A 14,364-nucleotide genomic window follows, 5' to 3' on the forward strand; every position below is an offset into this window, starting at 1 on the left:
AATGCAGAAGGAGCCTGTGAGTGACTAGGGGCTGGGTGGTGAAGAGCCAAGATTTGGAGTTATCAGGACCATGTGAAGCCATGGAGATATTTTAATCAAGAGAGCGACACAGCCAGAATTCTGTTTTAGAAACAGGCTTGGCTATGAAGAATGGATGAGGGAGAAAGTAAAATCGGAGGCAGGGAGAGCAGTTGGCAGATGCTTCAGGAACCAGTGGCTGGGATGGAGAGAAGGCAGGTTCTAGAGATATGAGGAGGACTTGAGGCTGGGGACGGGACAGGGGGTGACCTTAGGATGGCGCCGATTTCTATCTGGGGAGAATTCTGGAGTTGGAGCACGTTGGGCAGGAGGGACATCCAGGGAGAGGAAGGATTACCCGCGCCTCCCCACCTCCATCTCTGCGCTGCGCAATTCCCAAACTTCCCACTAGATGGTGCCGGGAGAACGGGCTCCGCCTCCCATCCTCCACCCGTCTCCCGAAGAAGGATGGGCCTTGACTTGGGCCTCCCCAAACGCGGGTCCCTGAACTCGCCACGAGATCATTTGTGTCTATCTGCCCTCACTTCCTAGGAAGTGTTTTCATGGTCCAAGGATTATTAGTAGGGAATCTGAAGAGATACCTCTGCCCAAGTGCCACGTGTGCCTCCTGGTGCCCACCTGTCCAAGGTGGTTTTTGCGCTCGGTCCCTCTGGCCTCCAGGACTGCCTAGGTTCTGCAGTTTAGAGGCTTCTAGTAACCGCGTCTTCCCTCCCTCCCTTCAACACTCTCCTTCTCCCTGAATCCACGCGGGGGGATAGGGCCTCCTTCCCTCACGCCTGTCCCACCTCCCTGCATCCACGCCTCTCTGGACCTTGGGATAGGATCGAAGGTTGGCCAGGGTTGGGCGGTACCGCCTAGGAGGCGGGATCTAGATTTCGGTCCGCACCAGGGCTATGGGTGGAGCCCAAAGTGCTTCGGGGGCGTGACCAATGGGGGCGTGGTCAGGGTAGGCCGGGTAGACCGCAGGGTGGGATCGGGATCCCGTGAACCTGGAGGGTCCCTCCTCTCTCCCACCCTGGGCAGTTCCGTCGCCGGAGCCCCGCCCGCCCCGTCCTGCAGTCCAATAGGCAGACACTGACCATCTGGAGGCTCCTTGGCCCCACTTAACAGAGGTCGTTCCTCAGGAGGTTGCGCCCAGCTCTCTGGAGCTGCCCGACCTTGTAGGGAGGGGGAACGCGGGACGCACCTCTGGGCCTAAGTCGTACCCCCGGGGCAGGTGATGACAGCCCTGCCCCACGAGCCTCTGCCCTTTTCTAGGTGGACGGCTGGAGGGCATGGAACTTGAAGCCCGAGAGGGAAGAGCTGGTCAGGCGCTTGCGCCCCCACGAGGCCCCCCTTCCCAGCCATTCAGCGCTCCAGCCCCGAGCCGGCTCTAAAAATAGCCCGGGACGCCGGGACCTGCCCACCCAGGAGCGGGTCAGGGAGGCCTGAGTCACCCAGTCGGGCCTACCCCCGCTCCCCCCACGGGAGTGGAGGCCGTCTTGATGGCCGGGCATCACTCCGAGTCTCTTGGCTCGCCTCCGCGCTCTTGGCTGTGCGGTGCCCTCCTCCCAGGCCCGGCGAGCCGGTAGCAGCCACAGCCGGGAAGGATTAGGAGTTCCTTGGCCTGATTTATTTGGTTGTTTTTGTGTGTCTGGCGGGCGGCGCCCCCGCCTGGCGGGTCCATCACGTCTGCACCTGCCCTTCCCTAGAGCCTAAGCTCACCAGTGTGTTCTAGGCTTCTGGGTGGAGACCTGGACTGGGACCAAAGGTCCCTACTGGGAGCTTAGAACTTCTGGAGCAAACATCCCCATTCTACAGATAGAGAACAGAGTTCCGAATTGAGGAAGGGGCCATCACACAGGAGTGCGCGGTGATAGCCCCGAAGTCAAATCGCAGCTCTGCCTCTTGCAGAGAAATGTTAAGAGGACCACTTGCCTAACTTCTTTTAAAGCCTGTTCTCTCATGATTCCTATTCTTATTTTCAGTACTGGAGATTGAACCCAGGGCACTCTACCACTGAGCTAAGTCCCCAGCCCTTTTTCTTTCAAAACAGGGTCTCACTAAGTTGCTCAGGACAGCCTGGAATTTTCAGTGCTCCTGCCTCATTCTCCCAAATTGCTGGCATTGCAGATATGTGCCACCAACCGATTAAAATGACTTTTTGAAAAGCATGTTGCAGTCACACCCAGCAAGTTAGTTACCACCTCCAGCACCTCTTTTCCTCCCAGTACCAAGCAGGATTAATGAGTGTGGTGTGCGCAGCTCTCCACCTTGCAGCTAAGGTGGTGTGGGGAAACTGGATGGACACGGAACCGCTGGTAAATTGTGAGGGGTACACTAAGCCGCCGTGGGGGGAGAGAAGGGATGGCATCCTAGGCCTCACACAGGTCTGGCTTTACCTCATCCCATTCCCCGTTCCAAGGTCGGGGAATGTTTGGGCCATTATAGGTTTAAGAGCCTCAGACTTGAGGAATGGAAGGGGCTCAAGCATTCCCAAGTTCAACCTCCCCTAAAATCAAATGCATCTAGACAGACCCTGGCCTTGAACCCAGGTCCTTAATCCTAAAGTCTTACCCCACGTCTTCCAACCAGCTTTCCTCTTTTGCCTCAAAATACCATCATCAGGCCTTTCTGAATGGTCAAGGAGGACAAATATTCCAGCTGGTTTTATTTTTTTACATATTATCTAGGCCACTCTACAGAAAATTCTATCTTCTATCTGTCAGAAACTATATGACGTCATCTATGTAAATAGTGAAATGCGGGGGAGGGGGAAATATCAGAGATGAACATGGATGTGAGCTGCAGAGCAAGAGTCTCTGGTAAATTACTAGCCCTCTCAAATGATAATAATTAACATCATTGAGTGTTTCCTGTGGGCTTGGCTCAGTCTTCATGTATTATCTCATTTAATCCTCCCTACAATTCCATGTGGTTCGATATCTCCATTTTACACATATGGAACCTATGGCTCAAAGAGGTAAAGGGAATTGGCCTAAGAGATCAGTGCCAGGAAGTAGCAGAGCTAAGGTCAGACCCTCTCATTATCTTTGATTTTATTTTCTGTCTTGGTGAAAAGTTGGGTTTGCACCCTGAACATTCCCCAGCTCCCCTCAGGCAGCCCATCTTGCTAGCCCGGTTGTCAGGCCTCCCCAGCTAAGGCCCAGGGACTGACTCCTGGGAGGAGGTGGGCAGAGCAGCAGCCAAAGCTCCACCCCACCCCAAGATCCCAGGATTCTAAGAATTATCAGTTCAAAAGTCTGAGGCGCTTGCGTGCAAAGAAGGAATCTGGGGTCCCCTGGCTGCCCCTCTCCTCCCCAAGCCTCACCTGGAGGCTCTTTGGTTTGCATTTCATGAAGGAGATGCTGAGTGTCCCTTTCATTCACATGGCAAGTATTTATAAAGTACCTGGACGCTCCAGGGCTCTTGGGGAAATGGTAGCAAAAGCAGGTCCTTCTGTGCCGTATGATCTGGCAGAGCACCAGAAGCCTGACACACCACTAACCAGTAACTGATTATACCCCTCCCTCCTCCAAGCTTCTGCTCAGATCTACCCACTCTGAGAAACTGGTCCCTGCTGCCTTTCCTACCCGCAGAGGCAAAGACAGTCTCAAAGCTAAATGCTGTGGGGAGAGGGGGGCGGAGGGGAGCCAGCCACAGACTGCATGTATTGTGCAGTGAGGGTTAGACACACTCCCTGTCTGTCTGGGGTAACTGGCATCTGTTGAGTTCCAGGAATCAAGCTCAGCACTTTACATGTACCCTCTCAGTGACCCTCACCACATCCTTGTGAGGAGGGACGAATCCATTTTACCAACAAGAAAACTGAGGCTCACTCCAGGAGATGCAGTAATCTGTCAAAAGTCCACAGCTAGTAAATGGTAGAGGTGGGATTCGAATTCAGGTATTCCAGGGCTGGAGCCCCCACATTTAGCCACTGTGTTAAGCTCTGAATTGATTTATTATAAAATTCTATTTGAAATGTTTATCTTTTTATTGGCTCACTATAATTTTATATAACAGGGGGATTCATTGGTATATATTTGTACATGAACACACTATCACAATATAACCCTTACTTAATTTTTATAGAATAAACTAAGGCCCAGAAAGGCCTAGGGGTTGACTCAAGGTCACACAGCACAGCAGGACTGACTTGAGTCGGTTGGCAGCCAAAGGGATGCTTGAGTAAGGGTACAAACGATGACAACAAAGCCTTGGGAGGCCAACTCTTGCCCTGACAGATTGAGGTTCTTAGGGGTGGGACCAGGCAGGCCTAGGGGACCTCTATGCAGCCCGTACACCACCCTCACACCTTCTCTAGGAGACCTTGTTCTAAGGAACAGAGGCCCCAAGGGGTGCCTGAGAAGACATGGCCTATATCCCACTGCCCCTCCTGTGCTTATTTTGCAATTCAGTGTCTTCTGTGCCCTGCTCTTCTGTGGCCAGAGTCAGGAGAAAATGACGTTTTAGTCTTTGCCTTCTGGGAATTTATGTCTGGGGAGGAGACAGTTGGCTGTGTTGCAGGTCGTGATGTGGGACAGTAGGAGCATCCCCTAGGTGCCAGCATCAGAAAGGGGGCTTTCCCTTTGTCACCATCTCCTTTAATCCCTCAGCAACCCTAAGTGGCAGATAACTCTTAGAAGAAGAGAAGTGACATCCCCAAGTGACAGGGTGAGCAAGAACCAGAGTTGGGATTTGAACCCAGGTACCAGGGTCTACCACTGTGCCTGCTGTGGGTTTCTCGAATGTGCTCCTGGGGCCAGCATCACCTGGGAACTTTGTAGAAAAGTGAACTCTACAAAACCAGAAGCTCTGGAAGGTTCAAGAGGCCAATTGGGCTGGGAACTTGCTCAGTGGTTACTTGCCTACCATGCACAAAGCCCTGGGTTCAATCCCCGGCACTGCAAAAATAATAATAAAAATAATAAAAGCTGCCCCAGGGATGGGACCCGACCCTCCATGTGTACCAAGTCCTCCCAGTGTAGGAACTATGCCCCTGCTTACAGCACTTGGGAGTCTGTGGGTGACCTGATTGCTTGAGATCACAAGCCACGGGATCAGGCAGAACTGAGTTCAGATCTCAGCTCCCAGCCCCCGACATTGAGACTCTGATCTTGAATCCTGGCCTTCCTGATGAAGTGGAGGCCACAGTGGCATCTTACCTCCTAGGATTGTTGTGGGTGAAATGAGATGGTGGATCTCATCAAACAGAAAGCGTGGCCCAGAGGGGAAGGATTCACCCAGGCACATTTGTGGGCTCTTTCCCAGACAGTACTCTGGTGGACCTGTCCCCAAGTGACCAGTTCAAATCCAGGTTCTGTCTGTGTCTTCTGTGTGACCTTGAGCTGTTTCTTCCTTCCCTGTTTCCTCATCCTGAGAATGGGGATGGCAATAGTGCCTGGGCCTCCCGTGCTTGTCATGAGACTGAATTGAGTGTCTTCATGAATGGTGCCAGCCTGGGCACTTCAGAAGGGCTCCATAAATGCTAGCTGCTGTTATTAAAGGCAGAGCCAAGATCAAACTCTGGTGTCCTGAGTCTTCTAATGACTCCCACCCCTGGTCAGAGTATGATTAAGAGTTTAAAGGAGGACACGGAATGTGGGATTCTGCAGAGCCGGAGCTTCCTCTGGGAGCAGTGCAGGGCTTCTTTGCCTTGGAAATACTGACATTGGAGCCAGCAATTCTTCATTGAGAGAGGACTTTCCTGTGCTTGGTAGGATGTCTGCATCCTGGCCTCCACCCTTGGATGCCAGCACCTCTCTCCTCCTCTGTTGTGACAATCAATAATGTCTCCCGACACTGTCCAGTATCTCCTGGGTTGGGGGGAGTATTGCCTCCCTGTGGAGCACCACGGGGTGGAGTGAGCAGGTGCCCTGCTTTCAGGTGCTTTTAACACCAGGCAAGGTGGGTCAAGCTGGGATCCTAAAGGGTTGGAGGCCCAGGCTTATGCAGTGGGTAGAGGGAAGACTCTTGTGCCTGCTACTTCTCCATAGTCCCTCAGAACAGGTGGCAGAGCCAAGAGGATAACTGAGGTGGGGCCCATGATAACTGGAGTGTTGCCCTCCCCTAGCCTCTCCCTGCCCTGGCCGTGGCCATGTCCACATCCATGCCCAATAGCGTCTGGCTTCACCTTTCCAGCTGCTCTAGGGTGGTCACACCTAGCAGGTGCCTAGTAACATGAATGACTTGAAGTAAAACGTGGTAACTGGGCCTGGGTGATGGATGACCATCGCTAGGGCCCAGGGTGTCTGTGAGGGGCTTGCCATGGCCCTATAGGGCAGATGGGGCATGAGCAGGGTGGAGTGCTGGCCCTCCCACTAGGACCATAAAGCTGCCAGCCAGAGATGAAAGATGGGTCTCCCTGCCACAGGAACGCGGACAGCTGTGGAGACGTGGTGGCAGTGCTGATTTAGGGCAAGGAGCATGGGAATGAGAGAGAGAGAGAGAGAGAGAGAGAGAGAGAGAGAGAGAGAGAGAGAGAGAGAGACAGAAAGATGGAGTCCTAAACAGAAACAGAGACATGGGAAGACAGAGATAGGGAGAGATACCACTAAGAGTCAGGGTAGAGCTAGATACAGAAGCATAGAGATGGTGGCATGGAAATCAGAGATAGAGACAAAGACAGAGACACAGACACAGAAAGTGAGAAAAGACAGAGACAGAGAACAGAGACATAAAGAGAAAGAGATACAGAGTTGGCGTCCCGGAGCAGAGGGAAACGGGTGCCTGGGTGGGTTCCAGGATCAGTAAGGCAGTAGTAATGGTGTCCAGGGTCACTCAGAAGGACAACACACACACACACACACACACACACACACACCAGAGCTGTGCAGGGCTTCCACCAGAGCCACGTGGTAGGGAGTGATGGGGGCTTCTCATGCCTGGAGGTCAGGGAAGACCACTCTGAGGAGCTGGCTGAGGAGGGGAGCCCTGGACAGCAAGGAGCCAGCCTGGCAAAGACTGGGGGTCCAACCTAGGTAGAGGGAAAAGCAGGATCAAAAACCCTGAGGCAAAAACAATGTGGTAAATTCAGGGCTGAGAAAGGAAGTGGGGGGTGGAGTCGGGGAGGCACAGCTTTTGGGGAGAGGTGGTCAATGGGAAGGCAGAGGCCAGATCATGAAGGTCTTGGTGAGGCTGAAGGAAAGGTCTGGGGTTTTATTCTGTGTATACTGAGACCTGGAAACCCCATAGGTAGAGGTCAGGGAGTGTCTCCTTGGCTGCAGGGCAGGTGCAGAGCAGTGGTCCCCAGCAGTGGGCGGAATAGCTGGGAGCCCCTGCAGTGGGCTGCATCAAAGATGATGGTGACGCCAGCCAGGGTGGTAGCAGCGGAGGTAGGGAGGAGTACTCGGATGCGTCCTGTGTTTTGGGGTAGAAGTGACAAGATTGGATGGGACTGTTGGAGGAAGGAAGGAGCCAGGCTTAGGTTTTCAGCCTGCGCATCCAAATGAATTATGGTGATACTTACCAGGATGAGGAACCAGGGAGGGACAGATCCATAGAGAGCAATCCATCATGTGTGACACGTCTGTGGGCGCACCTGTGTGCACCTATGCCAAATCCTAAGAGTGTGTGTGTGCTTGGAGGCCTAGGACCACTGCAAGACGAGGACACGTGGGCCACCTCTGCTTGGATGTATGGGGCTCCTGGTTTATCCTGGGACCAGGCCCTACCCCAGTGTCCAGTGGGAGTACTGGGGGGGGGGGCTGAGCATTGCCAACATCTGGGCACATTACCCAAGGCCCAGGAGGCCCAGGAGCTCTACCCGGCAGCGTCAGGCAGGCTCCAGGGCAGCTGGTGGCGATTAGCAGCGTTGATTATCTTGTTGTGATGCCATCTGGGGTGAGGGCACTGAGCCTGGCCCCACGGGATACCCCACTTGCTGACTTTCTGGGGCTGAATGCATGTAAATGTGTCCACATCGATACATGGACTTACATACACAGGTCAGTGTGTGCATGACCGATCTTCTTGTGGGGACAGAGTGCATGTTGCCACCTGTGTCTGTGTGCACATGTGTTTATATACCACAGGTGGTGCAGGGGTCTCTGCTTGCACAGCTGAGTAATTATGCCTGCAGGTATAATTCTATGTGTGTGTGTGCACACGTCTATGTGTACACACGTAGCTGTGTCTGCACATTCAAACACATGCAGTGCTGTATGCATACATTCTGAGAACGAAATGCCTGTCTATGTTTGGATATGTCCAGGGATATATTTCTGTGAGGTCCCCTGGTTCCTACCTATGTCCTTGTGTATCTCTTTAGGAGAGCATATGTTGTGCGTGTGCACACCTATGTGTGAACATGAGTGTCTATGGATGCATGTGGAGTGTGCAACCCAAGTGCTGTGAGAGAATGCGTCTGGCTGTGTACACATGGTCAGAGTGAGGAAGGCACGTGGCACATTTTTACATTGCGTTTATGATCCAAGCAGAGGGTGTGTCCTAGGCTTGGCTGTTGTGAGTGCACTTGGGGTGTTATGGGAAGGCATCTGAACTCCCCCTTCTCAGGTTCCTGGGTCCCTGGCTCTGGCTGCTCTGGCCCAGACACCCACTGCTTGGGGCATGATCAGGGTAGGGGTGGGAGTGGCCAGAATGACACAGGATGATGTCCAGGCTCAGGGATGGTGGTCTCTGCTGCACCACGGACTAGCTGCGTGATCCTGGCTAGTTACATTTTTCCTCTGCTTCCTTTCTCCAACAGCAAGATGGGGTTGAGCATAGACTTCTGCCTCACAGAGTTGCTGTAAAGATGAAGGGCAAATGTGGGATTGTTCAAACAGCCTGGCCCATACGTTTTCCCCAGTTCTCCCTGTGCCCAGCCCTGGGCAGTACTGCTGGGACTGTGCCTGCACACTCCTCAAGCCAGAGCCTCAGAAAGTCCCACCCCCTGCACTTCCTGCCTGCTGAGCTCAGCACTTCGCAGGCCCCACCACTGTCACCGCCACATCTGGGCCCAGCTCCTCGCAGGGACCACAGTGGGGCGCCTCTGTGGCCTGAGGTAGTTGGGGTTTCCACTGACTCAGCGCCTCTGAGTCTGGAGGCGGGAAATCCCAGGCCCGGGTCTCTCCCTGCCTGGGTTAGACGGAGCCACAGGCCTGTGGCTACACGCCGCTGCAGGAAGCCCACTCCCCAAATCAAGGCCCTCCAGTTGCTCCCTGCTCAGCCCCACATCATTCCTTACCACTCCTGGGCTTCCTGAACCCATTTCTCTGAAGCCCCTCGATCTTGGTGCCAAGAAAGTTGTTGGCTGCCCCTTGGGGGAGACCCTTCTGCACATGGGCTCACCTTAGTCCATCTCCCCTGCTTTTCCCTCCTCAGAAGTCTCATCTTTCATCCAACCTCAATTCCTTTTGCTTCCTTAGAACCTGGATATAAAGCAACCACCCCACCCCCACCATCCTCTGCCAAGGATCACAGTAATAATGAAAACAGCAGCAAATATTTCTCCCCTATGTGACAGACCATGTCTAAGTGCTTTCACAGACTAACTCATTTCCTTTAACTAAGGTATATGAGGCAGATACTATGGTGACCCCATCTCACAGACGGGCAAGTGGAGTCCAGTGCATTTGAAGTGCATTTGAAGCCACAAACCACAGCGGAGGGCAGGGATGTGAGCTCTCCTCCTCTGGACTGAGAAGGAACAGGGCATTCCTCAGTTTCCCTACTCTGCGAATGAGGCCAGAGCAGAAGGGGTTAATTTAACGCAGGGTTGGGGGGCTGGGGATCCTCTGTCCCGCTCCAGTGCGGACAGACAGACGGACAGACTGGGAATGTTAGGCAGAGGAACTGGAAAAAACTGACCACAGAAGCCTGCGCAGCAGCCACGTCACGGGTTTCAAGATCTTGGGAGGAGGGTCTCCGCCCCCCAGCCTTTGGCCGGCGGGGAAGAGGAAGGGGGGCCCGGAGGCCCTCAACTCCAGGCCTGGCTCTTCAGGCGCTGGGCCTCCCGCCGCCCGCAGGAGCCCCTTCCAGGGCAGCTCTGGGCACGCAGGTCCCGGCTCGCTCGCTCACCTGGCGGGGAAGCGGGAGGGGCGGGCCCGGGCGCTTGGCCAGGCCGGGAGGGAGCGGGTGCGCGTCCGACCGCGGCCAGCAGCCCCTGCCGCCGCCGCCGCCCCTCCCGCCTCCCTCCTCCTAGGGCCCGGCGGGCTGGCCCAGCTGGGAAGCATTAGCCGCGCTGGCAGGTCCCCAGCCCCTGGAACCGCCCCTCTTCCCCCACCCGAGTGGCCGGCAGTCCCGGCAGGCGTGTGCCGGCTGCACTCAGCCCGGAGAGCTGGGGCGCCGGGAAGCCGGGGACAGGCCCTGCAGGGACAGATCGAGGAACTCCAGGTGGCTGGTGGAACCCAGCCCCTGCTTCCCTTAGCCCGCTGCCCTGAGGCTGCCTGGATCGCTCAGCGAGGTGAGGACATACCCGGCCACCGGCCACTGGTAAGTGGGCATGGACTGGGCTGCCTCCCTGCTCTGGGCTCAAAGGCCCTTTCTGCCCCTGACTTGCTGTGTGTCCTGGGGCAAGTGGCATCCCCTCGCTGAGCTTCAGTTCTCTTTGCTAGGTAGGAATGAGCTCTAATCTCTATTCTGGTTCTACTTTCCCTGCCCACAAATCTGTCCCTCTGTGTTGAGGTGGACATTTCCTTGAAAGCCTGTCTCCTTCCATGCCTGCTCCCTGTAGCTCTCCAGTCAGACTGGGGCTTGGAGCGGAGGTCAGAGATTGGGAGCCGGAAGAGGACAGGAACACATCCACATTCACGCCTCCACATGTACCCACTTGCCACCCACAGTTGGCAGCTCTGCCATTGGCTGGCAGAAGCGGAAGGCCAGAATGGGGCTTGAGAGGTGGGATATGCACCCCGTAGGGGCCGGGAAGAATAGGGTGAGGGCACACTTCTGTCCTAAGGAGAAGGGACAGGAGCCTGCCTCCAAATATTTTGGAATAAGGGGTCCCTTCTGTTCTCGTTTCTTATCCAGGACCAAGGGAGGGAAAGTAGGATTCCAATGGAAGGAATGAGGTCAAACTTGCATAAGAACTTCCCAACAGGAAGGCCTACTGGAGGGGTGGTCACAGGCTGGCTGTGTGCATGTGTACATATGCAAATTGGGATGTCTGGGTTTATCAGGTGTCACACATGTGAGCATACCTGTGTGCAGGTAGGCTTGTATGCACTCACCGGTACCACGTGTGTCTGTGCTTGTGCATCTGCATGCGTTGAGCTGACACACACTTGGCTCTGTGCGCATGAGCTGCCTGTCCTGGAGGAGGCCGAATGATGTATGGCTTTGAGGGCTGCTTGCTGAGCCTGCATTGATTTATCTGGGCCCATCCATCAGGGTTTAATAAAACTAAAAGACGAGCATCCATCAGCAGGGGAGGTTGGCACCAAGGTCCGGAGCCCTGGCGACCTGCTCTACCGCCTACTGTACCCCTGGGGGAAGTTTCCTTGGCCCACACACAGCCCTGGAATACCTGCCAGGAGACTCATCCCAGTCTCTAGCCCCTGACCTTGTGGGTGCCTGGCAGGGCTGCGTGCGCTGAGCCCAGAACTGGAGTTAGGCAGGTACTGGGCTGCTCTCTGCCAGCGCAGTGCTCAAATACCGAATTGCTTCTCACTGTTTTGATAAATAGCCTTTACCTCAAGTTCCATCACTATCCCAACTTTCCTGGCCTTCTAGGACCTTTCTAGAGCTCTCTCAATCCAGAAAACTACCAATCCCCTTTAACTGGCACAGCCAGAGGTTGCCAGGGCCTGGTTTTAGTGCTCTGGCTGGCCAGTGTTCGTGCCATACCGGTGGTTAAATATTTTGATTATCATCCTTGCCCAGATGCTCACCCCAAGATGTGATTGGGCTCCCAATTCCAGAGCCAGGGCACCGGGGGCTGTCAGGATTCACCCCCATGTGGAGTTATGCTATGGGAATTCAGGACCTTGCCTTCCTGGTCTCTGTGGTTTTCAGGTGCTGTGGCTGTGGCTGACCCCTCTGGACCAGGATGTGGGTATCCTGGGCTCCTGGTCTGTGGCTGCTCAATCTCTGGGCCACCTTCAGCCATGGGGCAAATACAGGTGAGCTAACACAGGAGGACTGGGGCACCACAGGTCTGCAACTGGCTCCCTGAGGTGCGGGGGCCTTTGCACATATGTGATCATGTATGTACTGGTCACGTGGGCATTCATGGGAAAGTCTAGGGGCCGGGCTTAGGATGGCCTGAAGCGTTGGCAGACTCAAGCCTGGAGAGTGAGCTGGAGAGTGTGTGCGTGTGTTTCTGTGTATGCTTCTGTCCCTGAGCACCTCTGTGTTTGCATCTTGGAGTGGCTCTCCGTGTATACACAGTCCTGGGCCTCTGGGGGGAGAACAGCCCCCTCTCCAGTACATAAACCCATCTTTGCGTGCCTAACTGGGGCCAGTGGGGTGGGGAGGAGCCAGCGCTGTGTTCTCCTGCAGAGAGCAGCTGCAGCATCCTGAAAATGCCTCTGCTCCTTCTCATGGTGGAGAATTCATGCTCCAGCCCCGTGCTCCTCCTCCACCCCAACCTGGGTCTTCCACAAAGGGCTGCCCAGAAGTAAAGTCTGCCCCAGACTCTGGATAGAGTAGAGGGGGGGCATTTTCAAGGGTTCAAAGCCAGGGGAATTTGACGTGGCCAACTGCCCAGCCCTGCTGGGTGCCCTCTGGGCTGGGTGGCTGCACTGCCTAGCCAGGCGGGAGCAGAACTTCTAGAGCCCAAATCCAGCCAGCCAAGGGGATAGAAAAACCAAGGTGTGGAAGCAGAAGAAAAGGGGTTGTGCAGCGGGGTAGGTGTGACTGCCAATCCCGTGTGCTCTGTGCGTGTGCGTGCGTGAGAGAGGGCATGTGCGCGCCCACACGTGTGTTTCTGCATATGTGTATGGAGTTGTGTTCTCCTCTCTCTTACTAGGTCCCCTGGGGGGCTGGGGCAGAAAGTTTCAACATCTGTAAGGAATCTGGGCCCATTGCCAAGGGGTGAGTCACCCATGGCTGCTGCAATGCTGAAGACAGTGATGGTCTTTCTGTCCAGACCTGGGGGAGGGAGACGCCGGTGGGGTCACCATGCCCAGGAACACAGGATGCCAGGGGGGTCACCGGCTTCTGGGAGCTGACTTTACTGTCTTGCCCCAGCTTCCCCACCTACCTTGATGGCAAGGCCCTTTTGATTCTAGCCTCTTTGTCTCTGATGTAGCACCTCCTCAGTACTCTGCCCAGTCAGCCCCAGAGACAGGGATCATGGCCGCCCGCCTGTCCCTTCAGGGCTTTGGAGACTTGCATTAAATTATCCCCTTCTTCGGGACCCTTTACCTGCTTAGTGTGCCCTGCCTGGGACCCGAGGCCCTGATGGTGCTCTTGAGCTTGTGGTCCTCTGCAGCCCTCTGTCTCTTCTCCCTGTTTTACTAGATGGTTATCTAGGTGAAAAGTCATTCTGTTAGCTGGGACTTGTGTCTGGCCTGCTTGTCTGCTTTGGATGTGGGAATCGGAACCCCACCCATTACAGAGAACATGTGTGCCAGCTGCACATGGCATCCCCAGTAGCACTAGTGTCCACAACTCACAAATATGCAGATGAACACATGCACTCTTACACAACATGGAGTGTGCGCACACCTGACCCTTCCTCACCCTGAGGTGCTCCTCTGCTCCCGCCTGGTGTATATCGTGGAGGGAGTTCATGGATATCCATGGCTCCCCACTCCACCTGTGCTCTGGGGCTCCCCAGAGTTTCTTTTCTCCTCTGACTTCTGCCTTACCCTGACTGGGGGTGCTGGGAGGTTCAGGTTCCTGGAGTTCTGGTCCTGTGGTCGGTGACCTTGAGCTGGGCCTCAGTCTTCCCAGCTGTACACTGGGCTCCTCCTGGATCCCTGGGCAGCCAGGGTCGGAGTGCGAGTATGGCCTCAAGGCAGGACCAGGCTAAAGGTCCAGGACGAGGTCTCTAAACTTGCCCCTTCCCAGGTTCTCCAGGAGCCAGCTAGCCCGTACCCCATCCTGAGTCCCCCTAAAGCCCTTTGGTCCCTTCTCTTCCAGGTGAGCAATGTCCACCTTCACAGCAGGAGGGACTCAAGCTGGAGCACAGTAGTGACCTATCAGCCAACGTGACTGGTGAGTGTCCCTCTCATCCCACTCTCCCCCTCTGCCGTCTTCCTGGAGTGGACTGTGCCCTCTTCACCTGCCCACTGAGCTCTTCCTCTGGTGTCTCCCCTGAAGGCTTCAACCTCATCCGCCGACTCAACCTCATGAAGACCTCTGCCATCAAGAAGATCCGCAACCCCAAGGGGCCTCTCATCCTGCGGCTGGGGGCAGCCCCACTGACCCAGCCCATGCGGTAAAAGCATCAGTGTG

At 55.1% G+C, this 14,364-nt stretch overlaps 1 protein-coding gene across 3 annotated transcripts in view; it reads left to right on the forward strand.

Moving 5' to 3' along the window:
* The first annotated feature begins 10,146 nt into the window (after window positions 1-10,146).
* Window positions 10,147-14,364, forward strand: part of Col16a1 (collagen type XVI alpha 1 chain) — a 48,063-nt gene continuing 43,845 nt past the window's right edge. The window contains exons 1-4 of one of the 3 annotated variants that reach the window (XM_046469167.2): window positions 10,147-10,426; window positions 11,977-12,083; window positions 14,050-14,124; window positions 14,230-14,347. In XM_046469167.2, the coding sequence (XP_046325123.1) occupies window positions 12,011-12,083; window positions 14,050-14,124; window positions 14,230-14,347 (266 nt within the window). In that variant the 5' untranslated portion in view covers window positions 10,147-10,426; window positions 11,977-12,010. Of the gene's footprint in view, window positions 10,456-11,976; window positions 12,084-14,049; window positions 14,125-14,229; window positions 14,348-14,364 lie in introns of all 3 variants that reach the window. The other 2 variants (XM_046469166.2, XM_046469168.2) reach the window with 2 other exon arrangements.

The sequence above is a fragment of the Marmota monax genome, unplaced genomic scaffold, assembly GCF_021218885.2.
Source record: "Marmota monax isolate L192 unplaced genomic scaffold, Marmota_monax_Labrador192_F-V1.1 WCK01_AAM20220418_F8-fsc00008, whole genome shotgun sequence".
In the NCBI taxonomy this organism is placed as follows: Eukaryota; Metazoa; Chordata; class Mammalia; order Rodentia; family Sciuridae; genus Marmota; species Marmota monax.